The sequence below is a fragment of the Procambarus clarkii genome, chromosome 19 (genome assembly GCF_040958095.1).
Source record: "Procambarus clarkii isolate CNS0578487 chromosome 19, FALCON_Pclarkii_2.0, whole genome shotgun sequence".
Taxonomy (NCBI): Eukaryota; Metazoa; Arthropoda; class Malacostraca; order Decapoda; family Cambaridae; genus Procambarus; species Procambarus clarkii.
Genome location: NC_091168.1, coordinates 29,403,371 through 29,423,370, shown reverse-complemented (window position 1 = coordinate 29,423,370; position 20,000 = coordinate 29,403,371). Strand labels below are relative to the sequence as shown.

Genomic DNA, 20,000 nt, shown 5'->3' with positions numbered 1-20,000 from the left:
GAGTGTTTCATTAATGTTGATGCGTTGTGACTTTGTTCATTGGTCGCTGCCGGTGCCAGCCAGCTGGTCTGGCACTCGCGGCGTTACCTATTCTGGCGTGAGTATGGGAACCAGCTGGGGGAGCTAGAGGGGTGGAGGGGTGGGGGGCGACAGCTGGGGGTGCTGTGAGCGGGGGGAGGGAGGGGGCGACAGCTGGGGGTGCTGTGAGGGGGAGGGTGGGGGGCGACAGCTGGGGGTGCTGTGAGCGGGGGGAGGGAGGGGGGCGACAGCTGGGGGTGCTGTGAGGGGGGAGGGAGGGGGGCGACAGCTGGGGGTGCTGTGAGGGGGGAGGGAGGGGGGCGACAGTTGGGGGTGCTGTGAGGGGGGAGGGTGGGGGGCGACAGCTGGGGGTGCTGTGAGGGGGGAGGGAGGTGGGCGACAGCTGGGGGTGCTGTGAGGGGGGAGGGAGGGGGGCGACAGCTGGGGGTGCTGTGAGCGGGGGGGAGGGAGGGGGGCGACAGCTGGGGGTGCTGTGAGCGGGGGGGAGGGAGGGGGGCGACAGCTGGGGGTGCTGTGAGGGGGGAGGGAGGGGGGCGACAGCTGGGGGTGCTGTGAGCGGGGGGGAGGGAGGGGGGCGACAGCTGGGGGTGCTGTGAGGGGGGAGGGAGGGGGGGGGGTAGCATAGATGGTCGCTATAGCTTGGTGGGGTGAGAGGGTGACTGGCCCAGATGGGTGGAGGTAATGGTGTTTTCTGTACTTCACGAATAGAGTAAGAGGGTTTATGTGCTCATCTAGTTGTGCTCACCTGTGTTGTGCTCACCTGTGTTGTATTCACCTGTGTTGTATTCACCTGTGTTGTATTCACCTGTGTTGTATTCACCTGTGTTGTATTCAACTGTGTTGTATTCACCTGTGTTGTATTCAACTGTGTTGTATTCACCTGTGTTGTATTCACCTGTGTTGTATTCACCTGTGTTGTATTCACCTGTGTTGTATTCAACTGTGTTGTATTCACCTGTGTTGTATTCAACTATGTTGTATTCACCTGTGTTGTATTCAACTGTGTTGTATTCACCTGTGTTGTATTCACCTGTGTTGTATTCACCTGTGTTGTGCTCAACTGTGTTGTATTGACCTGTGTTGTATTCAACTGTGTTGTATTCACCTGTGTTGTATTCAACTGTGTTGTATTCACCTGTGTTGTATTCAACTGTGTTGTATTCACCTGTGTTGTATTCACCTGTGTTGTATTCACCTGTGTTGTATTCACCTGTGTTGTATTCACCTGTGTTGTATTCACCTGTGTTGTATTCAACTGTGTTGTATTCACCTGTGTTGTGCTCACCTGTGTTGTATTCACCTGTGTTGTATTCACCTGTGTTGTGCTCACCTGTGTTGTATTCACCTGTGTTGTATTCACCTGTGTTGTGCTCACCTGTGTTGTATTCACCTGTGTTGTATTCACCTGTGTTGTGCTCACCTGTGTTGTATTCACCTGTGTTGTATTCAACTGTGTTGTGCTCACCTGTGTTGTATTCACCTGTGTTGTATTCAACTGTGTTGTGCTCACCTGTGTTGTATTCAACTGTGTTGTATTCACCTGTGTTGTGCTCACCTGTGTTGTATTCACCTGTGTTGTATTCACCTGTGTTGTGCTCACCTGTGTTGTATTCACCTGTGTTGTATTCACCTAGTTGTGCTTGCGGGGGTTGAGCTCTGGCTCTTTGGTCCCGCCTCTCAACTGTCAATCAACTGGTGTACAGGTTCCTGAGCCTACTGGGCTCTATCATATCTACAATTGAAACTGTGTATGGAGTCAGCCTCCGCCACATCACTGCCTAGTGTATTCCATCTGTTAACTACTCTGACACTGAAAACGTTCCTTCTAACGTACTAACGGGAAGGTGGGGGAGGGGGGACTGTCCTCGGGGGAGGGGGAGGTGTAGACACAGGTGGGTGCTTGTGCAGGGGGGGGGAAGGTTATCTTGAGATGATTTCGGGGCTTTGGTGTCCCCGCGGCCCGGTCCTCGACCAGGCCTCCACCCCCAGGAAGCAACCCGTGACAGCTGACTAACTCTTAGGTACGTATTTACTGCTAGGTGACAGGGGTATCAGGGTGAAAGAAACTCTGCCCACTGTTTCTCGCTGGCGCCCGAGATCGAACCCGGGACTACAGGATCACGCGTACAGTGTTCTGTCCGCTCAGCCACCGGCTCCCGGAGGCGTGGGTAAGTGAAGCTTACTGATGTTGGTGGCTTCTGGCACGCTGTGGGAGATGAGTTCAAGTGGCGACTGAGCTTCTAACTAACGATTTCGTCGAATTTGGTATATCTGTAATCGTTATTAACAATAATGTGGCTGTTGCGTCCGTGTTGACGGTGCAAGAGCGGGCTAGAAGAGCGTGCACACATTGCATAACCAACATATCCACTCATGACACTCCTCTTATATCTGTCAGTACATTCACTCTTACCATTAGTGTCATACATTGATCTGCCTCAGTTGGTTTACGACACACATGTCTGATGAACCTACTGTAGTTGCCATCCACATCGAGGACTTGGATGTTCTGCCTCCCACATGCTTCTCCATATTGAGCCTCAAACCTCAGATTCCCTGAAGCTTGCCACGAAGCCTCTCCAATGTGGTATCGTTGTCAACACACACGAGTATGTCGTCGACATATCGGCAGCATACACTTGGACACAGGCCATCCCTCTGAAGGTTGGTGGACCTCTGAAGGGTGGTGGACTGTGCCCTATCATGTGCCATAAATTGCTGAGCGAACAGGGGCCCACACTGGGGACCCCATCGCCACCCCATCAACCTGTAAATAGAGCCCACCCTCTAAGGCGGTGCAGGCCTTCAGTATATCCCGCAAGATTACTCCTGGATCCTTGAGTGGATGAAGGTGAATGTATATATATATATATATATATATATATATATATATATATATATATATATAATATATATATATATATATATATATATATATATATATATATATATATATATATATATATATATATATATATATATACATTCACTATCACTGTCAGTTTCACTTTCCTTTTCTCTCCGCCTCTCATCCTCTCACCCAGTACTTCTGTCATCTCTCTCCAGTTTTCTCTCTGCTTCATCAGTTCACCGGTCTGACCAGCCTTATGGTCTTGGAATAGATTGGCGCGTCCACGGACCCCATCCCCAGATCTCCGGTATCAGCTATTGATACAGGTAATGGCTCCAAAGAGCCACCACTTACGGGCTCACCATAGTCCGTGCTACTTGGAACTTTTTGTTGCGAGTAGCTGAATCTAAAATTCTTTGCTTTCTTTCGTCTGTAGACAAACTGTTTCTTAGATGGAATTCCCAGCAAGAGTTTATCAGTCAGTTGAAGGTACCGGGCATCATATCTGAGCACAAGCTGTGTTTGTTGACACTTGGTCTTTACACAGACATCCTCTCGTGCCTATGGCTACTGACACTGCTCATATACACAGACACCTCTCATGGCTATGGCTACTGACGCTGCTCATATACACTGACACCTCTCATGGCTATGACTACTCCTTCTTATGTTTCCAAACACTGGGTTTGGAATGATACAACTTTCCTCCTACTTAACGTTTCTTGGCATTTACTTTGAAATCCTGTAGCGGCTTTCTGCCTTTTCCTTTAAGTGTTAGACTTTTCAAATGTAATAATCTATCATTCCAGTCATCCTCAGTTAATATATTTTTAAAATAATTAAAATTTTTTTGTCAATTCCCTGTTTTTCACGAAGGCAAACAGACAAATCATATCTCTCTCTCGTTTCCCCCCAACATGTAACGACGCAAACCAAGATCTCAAACAAAGCCGCAGTGGAGGATGCCACACTTGCTTCCACTAGCGCCTTTCAGCGAGATCCTCTTATGATACCTGGCTCAGACGTAAATGTTATGAAACGATTGAATGCAACATCACCAAAGCCTTCCGAGACTCTAAAGACTGGGGGGTGTGAGTCTGTGGCGGTGAAAACATTGGTGGCAGCTGATGGGATTGGTGGTGGGATTGGTGGCAGGTGGTGGGATTGGTGGCAGCTGGTGTGATTGGTGGCAGGTGGTAGGATTGGTGGCAGGTGGTGAGATTGGTGGCAGCTGGTGGGATTGGTGGCAGCTGGTGGGATTGGTGGCAGCTGGTGGGATTGGTGGCAGGTGGTAGGATTGGTGGCAGCTGGTGGGATTGGTGGCAGCTGATGGGATTGACGAACTCTACCACCACCTTTGTTATTATTTTCCTGATTTTTTTCACTTGCAAACTTATTGATGCCCTTCAAGTGTAAACATAATTGTTTCAAAAATAGTAAAAGTATTATTCTAAATGGCATGAATTACTGAACAATTAACAAAGCAATTATAGCATTTCTTGTAACTTGTCAAACACAATTTCCTACTTTGAATATTATATACGTGTTCATGAACGGGTAAATAAATCTTCAATATTAGCCTAATTATATAACTCTATATATTATACTCTGAGACAAAGAAGAGAATAGGCTCTAAAGACAATAACTTACGAGGTCTATCCCTACCACTCGGCGCTACTTAACGAGAGAACATATCTTGTCACTGTTGTTAACGAGCGGGTGGGCCCCAGGGTGTTCTAATAACCCCCAGTTCTTGTATTCTTGGGCCCCCAGTTCTAATGACTTGGGGCCTAGAACCCCTCGGTCATTACAATCTATTTCCTATGATGAAAGAATATGGTGACCGAGTCATAGAGGAGACTTTCAAAATACTCGAACGTAGTTAATGTTATAAACAAATAACCAATCATCACTGAAGGTAAGGGGCTCAAGAGCTGGAGTGCTACACAATCTATGACTTCACTAGGTTCAAACGATGAAGTCATTCATATTTTGGTTAAATTTCGGTGATGAAGCATTTTAGCCAGACTCAGATATATGTATAAGTACATTAATAATTCCTCACACATGAATTAAAATGTGTCCCAGAGTTATGTGATATTTACACGCAAGTAGAGAGAGAGAAAAGGTACTAACTTTACCTTCCTCAGACCTGCAGTGAAGGAGTATTGAGCAGCAAGCTGAGAGGGCCACTGTGGCACTGCAGCAATGTTGAAACGTAATGTCACTGTGGCACTGGCCAAGCCAGTTGCAAACTGAATATCTTGGCCAACTTAAAAATTGGTTAAGAAGTTTGACTTGGTTTCAGATCTCCGCTTATATCTTAGAGAAAGTTGTTTTCTGGAGCCATGCATGTGTAAGTTACCGTGAAGACTCGGGTCTTAACTTGGTGGTGGCTTTATAAAGTTACCGTGAAGACTCGGGTCTTAACTTAGTGGCAACTTTGTAAAGTTACCGTGAAGACTCGGGTCTTAACTTGGTGGTGGCTTTATAAAGTTATCGTGAAGACTCGGGTCTTAACTTAGTGGCAACTTTATAAAGTTACCGTGAAGACTCGGGTCTTAACTTAGTGGTAACAGAGAATATAACCGCAAATCAAGACACAGTAATGACAATACTCTCCCAGCTTAGAAATGTAAGGGGAATTTACTCGTGACTGTAAGACCTGTATTAGAACGCCATTATACAGCTTGTTATAGCGAGGCAAACCCACAGCTGCGATGTCTTGAAGAACGTGGAATTTAAACCTACCTGTGATGTCCCAAAAGACGTAGAAGGTTAACCCACTTGCGACATCTTAGGAACGTAAACTCATCTGCTTAGCTGCGACTTATTGAAGAACGTGCTAGATAAATCCACCTGCGTCGTTTTGAAGGGCATGAGTCCAAGACATATATACTCTCCTTGAGAACATGTGGGTTTTAAAGTACTCCTTCGGGTATTTTAAAAACGAAGGTATACCCCAAAAAATGCCCAAGACATACCCGGCCCTTTAACAGCGTAAACAATATATGTTAACACGATATAACCCCTCACTTTCCACAGCTTAATTCCCGCCAAACACACACCGAAACTCCGACGTTGGTACAACGTTCGAACAAGTTTTAACACCTCCTAACCAGTTATAACAACCAATATAGCAAGTTGTAACATACGTCATAAACACGTTAAGCCAAGATGTAACAACTTTATTACAAGTTGTAACAAGCGGAAAATAGAGACAGTTTCGGTTTGTGTTTCCAGGATAACATTCTCCAAAAACATCTCTTTGGGACATCTCCCACAAACCTCCCCCACAACGGGTCTAAACAGAGATGCTATGAAATCAGTCCTGTAGAAACTGTTTAAGAGTAGGATAGCGGGATGAAGCTAGCATCCTTGGGTGCCCCAGATGCAGCATCCGGGGTCGTTCTTCAGTCATCTAAGTATTTTCTCGTAGAAAAATAATTACGTTTCTGTGATTTCACATCGTCCTGTAGACGTGACCATAAGGAAGCTTGACATAACATCCTCTTAGTTTTGACACAGTGGTGAATGTGTCTCAAATAAATGCCATTAGATGTACATTGGAGATAGAGGAGGACCACGACGTTTCGGTCCGTCCTGGACCATTCTCATCGACTTGAGAATGGTCCAGGACGGACCGAAACGTCGTCGTCCCTTCAATTTCTAGTGTGTGGTCTGGTCAACATACTTCAGCCACGTTATTGTGACTCATCGCCTGCACAGAGGAGGAATTAATATAACAAAAAACTGCCACAAGTCTTAGATAACCAGACACAGTTACCCAGCAAGATAGACATCACAGGGATTTGGCGTGTACATGTTTCCCACTGAAACACACACACACACACACACCGTGGCTCTCCTGTGAGTCAAACATTGACACCATCATGTATTTTCTCAGCCATGGGACATCAACAAGACGACATATGGCATGGGTATTTTACAGGCGCCCCCATGGACAGGTTGGTGACGCTTTCTTAAAGGTGGACTGACCAAGTCTCTTTAGCAGAGCTGGAACCGTGTTTTGTCTTGCTTTCGGGAAAGGGCCGGGAAGGTAGTTAGCGAGTGAGCGCAAGGACCGGGAAGGTAGTTAGCGAGTGAGCGCCGGTAAGGGACCGGGAAGATAGTTAGCGAGTGAGCGCAAGTAAAGGACCGGGAAGGTAGTTAGCGAGTGAGCGGTGCCGAAGTTGCCGGGAAGGAAGTGAGTGAGGGAGGGCGAGAGGGGCCGCGGGGAGAGTGTAGGGAGGCTCAAGATGGCGACACCGTCCCGGGCTAATTCATCAGCGCCCGCCAGGCTCCTCTCTCTCTTCCTTGTTTTATAGCTAAACTCTCTGGAAGTTCTGATGATGTGTTTTTTTTTTATTTTGGCTGTGTACTCACCTATTGATGCTGAACTATTTGTGCCTGTAGGGTCGAGCATTTGCTCCTGGATCCCGCCTTTCAAGCCGCTGGTTGTTTAAAGCAATGACTCCTGTCCGATTCCCCAATCATATCTGGTTTTGAAAATATAAATTGAGCCCCAGCACCAAACGCTAGCTTAATATATAGTATATCACGGTATACCTTTATCGTATATATATAGTACATCATGGTATACCTTTATCGGGGAGAGAAAGCCTGTTAAACATATCCAACCCCCCCCCCCTCCTCCTTCTCTTCATCCTCCCTACTCTAGTGTGAGCCGTCTGCACGGTCACCCATCCAGTGCCGACCTTAACCTAAAGGATTGAGTTAACGCGTGCGAATTATCCAGTGTCTTGGGACATTCGTGTTCCAGCTGGGACATGTTGTAATGTCTTGGGACACAAAGGGTACACCTGGAGTATCCCCCCCCCCACACTCTACAATACATTGTGGCAGATGCAACACGCAACACTTGCATTGAAAAACGGAAATTGAGCAGGAACAAATCTCATTCATCTTGGAACCCATTTATGGCCACTGAAACCAACCACGTTCGTTCAGAACCGGTTTTAGGACAAACGACGAGGCGTCTACATCTTGGGCCTGAAATATCCTCAACAGTTTTTCTTTTAAAACTCATGAATACTCTTATCGGGTTTCCGTCGGAGTTTCCAAATTTGGCAGCCCCCGTCTCTTCCTGTCAGACGGTGTGTAGAGGGGAAGGGGGGAAGCCTGCTGGTCCATCTACACCCGTCTTGTGATAATGTTGATTGGAGTGGTCTTGGGATTATGGATTGTTGACTGGGGTCGACAACCATGGAGGCTCACAGATCACAAGAGATTCTTAAAACTACTCAACTGCCCACTCCTCCAACATTCCCCATCCCTTTACCCTCCACTCCTACCTTCCATCCCATACGGACTCCCTCCCAGTACCCAGCACTTGCATACTAACCTTACACGCTAAACGTCCCGTGCAAGTTTAACCCATCCACTCCCCATCCCTACAAATTTTAACCTACCCCCCAACTCATCATGATAGTTCTTATGCACCCGATGCAACGTTCACCCTCCCCCCATCCCCCATGCCTATCCAACCCGTCCTCTTAATAGCACACCGAATTTTGACGTATATAAGGCCATGAAACTGTCGTACAAGAAAGTGGCTCGCAAAATTGACATAATGTCTTGTTTTCTGTTGATGGGTCCTCTGGTAGGTTAGGTTCAGACACGTTAGTACGACAGTTTCTTGACGTTGGAAACTTTTGCGAGAACGGGCTGACTTGTCAGTCCCCTCCTCTTCGCCTAGTTCCCCGACAGACTTCATTGACTAGTGACTACCGCCCCATACATTAACCCTCATCCTAAGATCCTCCAAACAGATCAACTTCCCACACAAGAGAGTCAGAGGTCAAGGGAGAGTGTAAGAATTCACAAAAGAATGTGAGCTTTAACTCGCACAAACATGGATGATATTACTAACAAAGCTAGGGAATTTAGGGAAAGTCCACAGGAAGAAAACCAACATGAAATTGTGCTCTCAGACACGAAATGACTGGGAGTTGGTCTTGTAATCTGAAAGTTGACTTGATATTCAGAAATACAATAATTAATGAATGTATCAAATAAATTTACTTTTTAATACTTTAATAACAATAATAATAATCATAATTGATAAATAATAATAATCATAATTGATAAATAATAATAATAATCATAATTGATATTATTATGTCTGTGAGAAGACATTTCCATTACTACTACTACTAATAATAATAATAAAATGAGGAAATCCATTAGGGCTATGAGGTGGAGATATCACATACTGACCTGACCACTGATAACAAGAAACAAAGAGGAGACGAGAGGGGGAATAGAGAAAGAGAGATGAGAGAGGGAAAATACTTGGAGAGAGAAGAGAAGGGGAGAGAGAGACCCGGGGGCAGCCGGGTATCCCTAGTAAGAAATATAATAATAGTAATTAAAATAACAATAATAATGATAACAGTGCGCACAGAAATCCCATTAACGGGATGAATGTCAATGAGAACATCAGTAGGAGTTATGAAGAGGATTCGACCTGGTGCTGTGGATGCCCCCCAGGCGTGTGTTTGGGAGCACCCCGAGCACAAGTTCGAATCCTCCTCACGGCTCCTATTGATTGCCTCAGTGATAACAATTACAGTTATTAATAAAATTATGATAGTAATAATGATAATAAATCCTAAAAATACAACACAGAACAACAATAATAACAAGTAAAATATTTGAAATTATTGGCAGTCATTTACCGATACAATGATGATACTTGTGTGGTTGTGGGTTATAATGATACTTGTGTGGTTGTGGGTTATAATATGTGTGGTTGTGGGTTATAATGATACTTGTGTGGTTGTGGGTTATAATATGTGTGGTTGTGGGTTATAATGATACTTGTGTGGTTGTGGGTTATAATATGTGTGGTTGTGGGTTATAATGATACTTGTGTGGTTGTGGGTTATAATGATACTTGTGTGGTTGTGGGTTATAATGATACTTGTGTGGTTGTGGGTTATAATGATACTTGTGTGGTTGTGGGTTATAATGATACTTGTGTGGTTGTGGGTTATAATATGTGTGGTTGTGGGTTATAATGATACTTGTGTTGTTGTGGGTTATAATGATACTTGTGTGGTTGTGGGTTATAATGATACTTGTGTGGTTGTGGGTTATAATATGTGTGGTTGTGGGTTATAATGATACTTGTGTGGTTGTGGGTTATAATGATACTTGTGTGGTTGTGGGTTATAATGATACTTGTGTGGTTGTGGGTTATAATGATACTTGTGTGGTTGTGGGTTATAATGATACTTGTGTGGTTGTGGGTTATAATGATACTTGTGTGGTTGTGGGTTATAATATGTGTGGTTGTGGGTTATAATGATACTTGTGTGGTTGTGGGTTATAATGATACTTGTGTGGTTGTGGGGGGCATAATGAACGGTCATTTTCCTAAGTGTTTACTTGCCCTTAGTGAGTTGATAATAAAACAACCAATAGCCTCGTTTCAACCATCACTCTCAACCACCCAGTCGTTAATGAAGGTGTAGTGCCTACTTGGGGGCTCCTTAATGACGTCTTCCGGTCCGTATATCGCTGTTCTTGAGGGATGCAAATGGTTTTTATTTATTTTTTTTTAGATGGAAATAAAATTATTTATAAGACGTTATTTCCACTTGTTGATTTTTTGCTTCAGTTGGTCTGGGTAATTTGTTAGAATTTGCTTCAGTAGATTGTCAGCTACTGGAGAGGACAGGAAGGCTGGTAGAGTGAGCTACGGGCTCACCATAGCCCGTGCTACTTGGAACTTTTTGTTCCAGGTGGCGAATCTTAAACAACAACAACATGGTAGAGTTAGTTGTGTCGAATATGGAATATTTAATATGATACAAAAGGTTAGATCAATGATTCTAGCACGAATCTTCCCTATATTTCATATGTTCTTCACTTGAGAATGAAGATGAACAATATTAACTCTACAATGTTCATTTTACAGTTGTAGTGTGGCTTGCCGTTAAGAAACTTGTTTCCCTGACCCCTGTCTACATTTTCAGAGGCAGATTAGAATTTGGATTGATTGATTGATTAAGATTAAGCCACCCAAGAGGTGGCACGGGCATGAATAACCCGTAAAATAGAATTTGGGTAAAGCAGCGGAGTGTATAACTGAGAGTGAGGTGGTCACGTGGCCCAATTGGTCCACTGCAGTTACCTCTCGTATGTTTTAGTGATGATTGGGACGGTGTGATGGATGCTCCATCATGGTCTCAAAGATGACAGAGTATAACTTGGTGATAATTGACTCAATTTGCTTGACGTGTAAGTGCCTCGCTGAGGTCCAGTCATCTGTTGTTGTATCTGTCGAGTATTTTTGTGTTGTCTCTGGTGGTAATCTGGTTATGTGTTGAGACCATATGCTCCTAGATGGGGGCCTTGCTGTTTGTGCATTGTTAGCGCCTTGAAAGAGATGATGTTGTCTTGACTATATATTGAGATCGTTGTAGCTGAACAGTCTCCAAGTAGACATGTGAAGGTATAAAAGACATTTGATTTGCGTTTCGTTTGGTATCAGAAGAGTTCTCCATGAGCAAGTTGGCAGTTTTCTTGCTATTATGTTATATTATTAAATCAAACTGCTGGTTGGTGTGGGTAAAGCTCCCACTTCTATCAATAATGTCTTTCAGGACTCCTTACTCCAGTTTTGGGCCGTGGAAAAGAAATTCCTGTAGAATATTCTCATTTGTGGGACCGATTGGCTGTTTCATCAGAGATAAAATTCATATTGGGTTATTTGAATTAATGTTATTATATTATATTGGGAACATGAGCTACTGACTTAGTTATGTTAGTTCAGTTTAGGTTAAGAGAGGTTAGGTTAGATTAGGTTAGGTTACGTAGGTAGGTTAGGTTAGGTTAGGTAGGTAGGTTAGGTTAGGTTAGGTTAGGTAGGTTAGGTTAGGTAGGTAGGTAGGTTAGGTTAGGTAGGTTAGGTTAGGTTAGGTTAGGTTAGGTTTTGTTAGGTTAGGTTAGGTTTGGTCATATTTCTACGTTAGTTTGAACTCAAATTAAAAAAAAAAGAAATCATATATAATATTATGGAAAGCTTTATCATTTCCTAAGAAAATGTTTAGAAAAAATATATAACCAGGAAAACTCTCCTTATTAGGCAAATCGGGCCAAGTAGTACAATCTGGCTATTAGGTACAACATATATATATATATATATATATATATATATATATATATATAATCACTTGGTCATATATTGTTAAATACAGAGATGTTGGCCGGCCTGAATTGCTTAATTGGGCAGCGAGAATATAGTTAGTTTAGTTAATTAGTTTACTATGGATCCTGTACTGATGGTGCGGGTGAGTGGCAGAAAGGCTCCAGTATCACACAGTGAGCTCAGGAACCCCTTGATCTGTACGCTCAACAATTTACATGTGTTTTGAGCAAGATTCGTGTCATTTTAATTTGCCAATAACGTAGCTGCTCTTCCATCCAGTGGGCAGCGGTGGAAAGTTTACAACCACCTGCATACACTACCTTCAGGCGGCAAACTTGGGTTACTTAGCTAAGATTCCTGGTAATTATACGTTTGGGTGAAATACTTTCTCGTGTACTGAACATTTGTGACAGGAGTCATCTATAATTTATTGTGGTCTCACTTGGTCTTAGATAGTCTGAGATCTTCAAGGCTTTGTATGAGTTCTTGGTGTAATTGTATTCTCTGGCTGCTTACTGCCAATCCAAGATTTTAGTCAAATTTTTATTTGAAGGCATATTCTTCTGTTAGTCCATCAGTTTTGTCATGAGTTTAGGGGCCAAGACGAGATGGAAACCATGTGAATTGGATTCTGTTTACATCATTAATAATCTTGTTATATTTGTGTCGGGCTTCAGCCACGAGCACGTTACAGTTGTGCCTTAACGAGACCAGCGTTACACTTACACAACGTAAGTGGTAAGAACCACTTACAAATACTGTGTCAGCTTCGGAGACATGTACACGTTTGAGTGCAAGAAGTAAGGCAAGTGGAGAAGGGTAGTGAGGCTCGCTACCCTTCAGTGTGAAGGGTAGCGAGCCAGATGTTCAGTCGGATTCCCCACTCAAAATATGAGCCATTGTTAGGACAACTGCGCCTCCAACAGCACCAGAGGGAAGCGTAGGGAACCACCAGTGTACATGGAGAGGGAGACGTGAGTACTTTGTGAGTGTCAGTTCGGTTTTTAGACCATGAGGTTTATCTCAAGGCGAAGTTTAGGTTGATCTTTCAATTTGCATCTTGTGTGGGGGAAAGTAATATAATAAATTTTTTAAGGTCCTGTAACAGCGATAGCGAAGTGTGGGTGTACCTCAGCAGTGTACACCTCTTTATAGCTACAATACTTTGGAGATATTGTACTAGATTACACCCCTTTACACACTACAACACGCCAACACTACAAGCTGCCTTCTACACCTTGTAGTGCTACAGAGCATCTCTAGAGGCTGTTCTCACAGACCCGACCTGACCACACTGTAGAAGCCTTCGCTACTATGGGTGACCACAAGTGATATAATGTAGGTGTGTGGGCCCACAGACGGAGGAGGAAGGCCTGGTGACGGTGTCCACACTACTGGTGAACGTCAGCCGGGGGGACGACGGCGCCCTCGTCACCTGCTCCGCTCAGAACCCGTCCGTGCCGGGCTCAGTCATCTCCAACACTACTCTCCTCAACGTCCACTGTACGTACACCCTTCTTTCCACCTGTTTCTTGTGTGTTTACTAATGCAGGAAGCTGTCACTCCTTTCTGTACCGTTTTTGTGGTTTTTCTTAAGTTACTAATGAACAAATCCACAATGGCCGTGATGAGGATTCGAACCTTCGTCCGAGAGGATTCCAGACACGCCTTAATCCCAGATGCGATCACACTATTGTGATTTGTGTGTGTGTCTTAAGTTACTATATTCATAATATTTTAGTTATTGGAGTGAAAGGTCAGTAGCCATTTTCAGACCACCTCTAAAGTATGTATTGTTCATTTTGCAATGTATCAGCGACCTTCTCTCTTTTGATTCATCTTATTACTCATAAGCAAACATTGATACGAAAGTACCTATTTCCTCAGCTGGGTCGTTAACGCCTCTAGGGAGCAGGAGGGGTACTGACAATGACCACTGTTGAACTACACTTTTTCTCTCTCTCTCCACTGCGATGTCTCCTCACTCACTGTGGTCCTTTACCGTCCTTCTGAAAGGTACTCCCATACTCGGTTCTCTTCCCGATAAACAAGCCTATTATACTAGCGTGAGTAGACATATATTGTAAGGGGATCATATCAATGTCTCTCTGACATTCATAGAAGTTCCAGTCTATCCACCCTTCTCTGTTTTGTAAAATTGTTGTCATCGTCATGCAATAATATTTTGTGTCCTTATTAGAGAAGGATTTACATCCACTGAATCAATATGGATGCGATGGATGCAAAATTCAATTGTTCTTGGCGATTGGCGAGGCTGGTGCGGGTGGGTGTCTGTGATGCCTCTGTGGGGTGTCATGGGGCTACATAGTCTCCCCGGTTTGGTGCCTTCCTTTACATAATTACGTCTTCTTTTCTTGTACATCTCTCCTTTCTTCAAGTGTGGTAAGGTCCAATTCTCCGAGTCTTTCCTTATAGCTTAATTCCCTCAGTTCTAGAGTCGTTGTGTATCTTTGGACCTTCTCTAGTTTCTCCATGTCCTTTTACAGGTAAGGGTTTCATGCTGGGGACGCATATTCAAGTAAGTAAGTAAGTAATTATCAAAAGAAGGCACCAAACCGGGAAGGCTATGTAGCACTATCAAATACGCAAAATAATCAGAGGGCGCTAAATATCACCAAGGATGCCAATACGAGAACAAAAACGCATAAGGCGAACGATATCAAAAGTATCCGAGTCACCAAGAATTCTACCGAGGGACAGGCGACCGCGAGGGGCGGCCGGAAAGCAAGACACACGCTCGTCCTGGAAGTCAGGACGCATATTCAAGAGTGGGCCTCACTTTCACTGTATATAGGACCCAGAAAGCTCCTTCGTCCAAGTTTCCGAAGGATACACGGATGTTGGCCAGTGTGCCATATGCAGCTGTTATTTTCTCATGTGGCCTTCTGGCATCAGATTTGGGGTTATGTCCGATCCCAGGTGTTTCTACTGTTCTCATTAATAATCTGTCTTCCTTTCATCCTATACTGCTGTGCTGGTCTTCGCACTTTTGTTCCATTCCTCATAACTTTGCATTTGGCTGAGTTAAATTCTACCAGCCATTTTTCAGACCACTTCTGGAGTGTGTCAAAATCCGTTTGCAATGCATCACACTCTATTGTCCTGACTCTCCTCATTAGCGTTTCATCATCTGCAAACATTGATATGAAGGAGTCAATTTCCTCTGTTAGATCGGTGATATATATTAGAAAGAGGATGGGCCCTAAAACCGACCCCTGTGGTACTACACCAGCTTGAATCTCTAGTTTGAGCAGGCATCTTTCGTGTAGGACCGTATTAAATGCTTTCTGACAGTCTAGGAATATGCAGTATGTCCATCCCTCTCTCTCTCTCGTTTGATTTCTATCATCTTGTAGATCTCCAGCTATATTAGAAAGAGGATGGGCCCTAAAACCGACCCCTGTGGTACTACACCAGCTTGAATCTCTAGTTTGAGCAGGCATCTTTCGTGTAGGACCGTATTAAATGCTTTCTGACAGTCTAGGAATATGCAGTATGTCCATCCCTCTCTCTCTCTCGTTTGATTTCTATCATCTTGTAGATCTCCAGCAAGTTCGTGAAGCAGGATTTTCCTTTACTACAACCGTGCTGGTGCCTTGAGACAAAATTGATTCGTTCTAAATGTTCTAGTAGCCTGCTTCGTATCAGTGTCCCCAGTAGCTTGCAGGGAATACTTGTTAGTGATATGGGTCTTTACTTGAACTATTTCTGTGTTCCACCCTTTCTTGTCGATTGGCACCAAGTTAGCCATTTTCCAGCAGTCAAGAAGTTCTCCCATTTATAGAGAAGAATTCATTATTATGTCAAGTGGGCTGCATAATGCTTCAGCTGCTTCGTTTAGTATCCATGGCGATATTTTGTCTGGTCCGACGGCTATTGTCACATCCAATGTGTGCGTGTGTGTTCATGTGTATGAATATTTACTCACCTATTTGTGGCTGCAGGATCGAGCTCTAACTCTTGGACCCCGCTTTCCTAACCGCCGGTTGTTAAATGTAATAACTATTGACCTATTTCCCTATCATACCTACTTTTTAAGTTATGAATGGAGTTTACTTCTGCAACCTGTTCCTTTAGTTCATTTCATTTTCCCACTACTCCTACGCTGAAAGAAAAGATTTCTAACATCTTTGACTCGTCAGAGCCTTAAATATATATATATATATATATATATATATATATATATATATATATATATATATATATATATATATAAAGCTTCCATCCATGCCCCCAAGTTCAATTGGTATTCACTGTCAACACCTCTTTTTCCATTCTGTCAATTCCATTAAGTATTTTATACATCTATATCATGTTTCCCCCTCTTTCTCCTCCATACTAGTGTCTCCAGGTTGAGCTCATTGTCTCTCTTTGAGATAAACAACTCATCCTGACCTCATCCCTCGCAATTCTTTGACGAGTCTCATTACAAATTTGTTTACTCTTTCGTGCTTCCTTATGTGTTTGTTTTAGATGGGGCTCTACGATGGGGCGGCATACTCTAAGACTGGCCTCACATGGGCGGCATACTCTAAGACTGGCCTAACATGGGCGGCATACTCTAAGACTGGCCTCACATGGGCGGCATACAGTGATCTAAAAGCCTCCTTGTTTAAGTTCCTGAGGAATATTCTGAGTTATTCTAGCGTAGAGAATGTTCCCTTACCCGGATCGTAGATTCCGGAATGACGATCCGGATCGTAGATTCTTCCTCATCTTCAGGCATGAGTTTCTTCCTCATCTTCAGGCATGAGTTTCTTCCTCATCTTCAGGCATGAGTTTCCTTCCCTAAAGCCATGTTGATGTTCGCTTACATACCTAATTCTAAGTGTGTAACTAGTCTTAACATTATTATTCTTTCGACTACTATGCAAGGGATGCGCGTGAGTGACGCTGATCTGTAGTTAGTGCCTCTCTTCTCTTCTCCTACTGCGGTGGTGTCCTTGTCTTCACACTGTGGTGGCGTCCTTGTCTTCACACTATGGTGGCGTCCTTGTCTTCACACTGCGGTGGTGTCCTTGTCTTCACACTGTGGTGGCGTCCTTGTCTTCACACTGTGGTGGCGTCCTTGTCTTCACATTGTGGTGGCGTCCTTGTCTTCACACTGTGGTGGCGTCCTTGTCTTCACACTGTGGTGGTGTCCTTGTCTTCACACTGCGGTGGTGTCCTTGTCTTCACACTATGGTGGCGTCCTTGTCTTCACACTGTGGTGGCGTCCTTGTCTTCACACTGTGGTGGCGTCCTTGTCTTCACACTGTGGTGGCGTCCTTGTCTTCACACTGTGGTGGCGTCCTTGTCTTCACACTGTGGTGGCGTCCTTGTCTTCACACTGTGGTGGCGTCCAAAGCTTATTCTTCATATTCATTCCATTTGTCCACCAGCTTACCTTGCTGGTGGACACATCTTGGCCACAAGCGTAAATAACTTCTGTCATAGCGTCCTATTTTTCCTCATTTGTTAACAGCTCATTCTGTCATCCTTGTATATTCCCCTCATTAATTTTGTACGTTGTGATCATATCTCTCATCCATTTCTCTACCAGGGCTGTGTGGTTGTGTTCATAAAAATTGTATTCATAGCTAATGTGTTATTTTCATGTAAGTCTTGTTGCATTTCTTTAGACTTCTTATGTTGTCTTTTGCTCCAGAAGGTGACGGTTCTGTAGCGTTGCTGCATATTCTAAAATTGTTCTGGCGTACGTTGCATATATTTTTCTGAAGAAGTCCCTTTTTAAGATATAAATCAGTCCATACATGTGCCAATTTCACGTGAAGGAAATATTGCAATATTAGCATTATTGCCTTCTGGCTTGTGTTGCTACTTTCCTCATATACTGAGGTGTCCATGGTGTCTCTTTTTCCCGTCTCCATTTTACTTGCTCTACACTTTCTATGTGTGAACTCTAGCAGCCATTTGTTTGTTCAGCCTTATGGCCACCCGTAGTTGTCTACAGCGCTCTTGAGTCCTAGCTCACGGTATTAGCTTTGCATCGTCTGAGAGCTTTGAGAAGTGTGATAAAATCCTTTGGGCGTGTCTGGTATTTGATCAGGAACCGCGGAAATCCGACAGTCTCCATTCTTGCAATTCCTTTTAGACTATGACCGTCTGTTTTCTAAGAGATACTTGCTTATCCACTTTAGTACCTAACTAGTCTTTTGTGAGATAGAGTATCAAAGGCTGTTATGGCGGTGAGATAGAGTATCAAAGACTGAGAAAAAGCAGTCCACTCTGCCATCTGTCTCATCTTGGTGACAGCATTATGGATCTTTATCAGATCTCTCAGGCACGACTTCCTCTAAATCCATATTGGCTCCCCGACACAAAATGTATTGGATCCACATGGTTCATTGTACCCTTGTTGATTGCCGTCTCTCTCTCTCTCTCTCTCTCTCTCTCTCTCTCTCTCTCTCTCTCTCTCTCTCTCTCTCTCTCTCTCACGCTTCCCTCCTCCCGCCGACAGACCCGCCGTCGGTGTCGGTGTCGCTGGGTCGGTCACTCAACGCCCACCTCCTGAAGGAAGGTGACGATGTTTACTTCACCTGCAGCGTCGACGCCAACCCCCCGGCCTCCGCCATCACCTGGTACCACGAGGTAGGTGCTTTCTCCCTCTCTCCCTCTCCCTCACTTCCCCCCTCACTTGCTGAGCTTCTTGTGCTTCCTAACCCCTCACTCACTCACCGACACCACCTTAGTCCTTTAGGCACCTGTGTTGCCCATTTAAGTCACCTGGCTAGCACTCTGTCTGGTCCCATTCAGTCACCTAGCCAGCACCATCACCTAGCCCCTTCACTCACCTAGACAAGATAATGTTGAAGGTGAGTTTAGTCACCCTATCTGTAGTGATAACACCGGGAGGCCTACACTGACAGGATATTCTTGAACAAATAAGATAACAACATATCAATCAAGATTTTATTACTAACGTTTATTGATATCTTTTCTTGGCCCTTTATTAGGCTGACTTGGAGTATTTATGAATAGTTTTGTTGGTGTTAAATCCGTGTCCATCAGGGCTCCTGGATCCTTCACACAATCATATTAACAATTACCGTATTGTTTATCTGGTGCCGTTGACTGAGTCTCAGATAACGTTGGCTGGCCTAGAAGATACCTGTCAGAGTGTCTCACTGTCGATAGGGAGACTCACTTGTCTGGATACGGACCAGTGACGTCCGGATACGGACCAGTGACGTCCGGGTACGGACCAGTGACGTCCGGATCCGGACTAGTGACGTCCGGATCCGGACCAGTGACGTCCGGATCCGGACCAGTGACGTCCGGATGTGGATCAGTGACGCCCGGATACGGACCAATGACGTCCGGATACGGGTTAGATGACCTGTGGTACTCCACTTGTGGGTGTCAGCCCTACCGAGACGTCATATGTACTGACTCTGTTACCTGGATTATACCTGTGTCTTGATGAACTTTGCGAGGGGCCCAGTTAATACCGTGCACCTCTATTCTTCCTTATTTCCACCACAGTCATCGCCCTCTATGTAACCTCCATCATTACCATCACCACAACAACCACCACCTCCACCACCACTACCACATCCACCACCACCACATCCACCACCACCACTGTTGTAGCTCCTGCCACAATTCTTGCTACCACTATACTATTTTCCCTGCAGGATCTCCAAGAGTTGAGCAGTACGACCCTATAATGACCTTTAAGAGTGACCTTGACCCCCCCCCTTCTCCTGGTCCCCCCTCCAGGACACGGTGCAGGTGCAGAACATGACCTCCGGGGTCATCCTCTCCGGGGACTCCCTGGTGCTCCAGAGAGTACGGCGCCGGAGGGCAGGAGAGTACAAGTGTTCAGCTTCCAACCCCCTGGCTACTGTTCTCAGCGCTCCAGTACACCTCAGGATCAGATGTAAGTCCTCTCTCTCTCTCTCATTCTCT

The 20,000-nt window shown here is 44.6% G+C and overlaps 1 protein-coding gene across 1 annotated transcript in view; it reads left to right on the top strand.

Moving 5' to 3' along the window:
- LOC138349627 (nephrin-like) overlaps window positions 1-19,971 on the top strand; it is a gene marked incomplete at its 3' end in the record, with an annotated part of 187,291 nt that extends 167,320 nt beyond the window's left edge. Inside the window, 3 exon segments of the mRNA XM_069327410.1 lie at window positions 13,427-13,571; window positions 18,550-18,680; window positions 19,812-19,971. Of these exon segments, the coding sequence (XP_069183511.1) occupies window positions 13,427-13,571; window positions 18,550-18,680; window positions 19,812-19,971 (436 nt within the window).
- Between the last annotated feature and the right edge of the window lie 29 nt (window positions 19,972-20,000).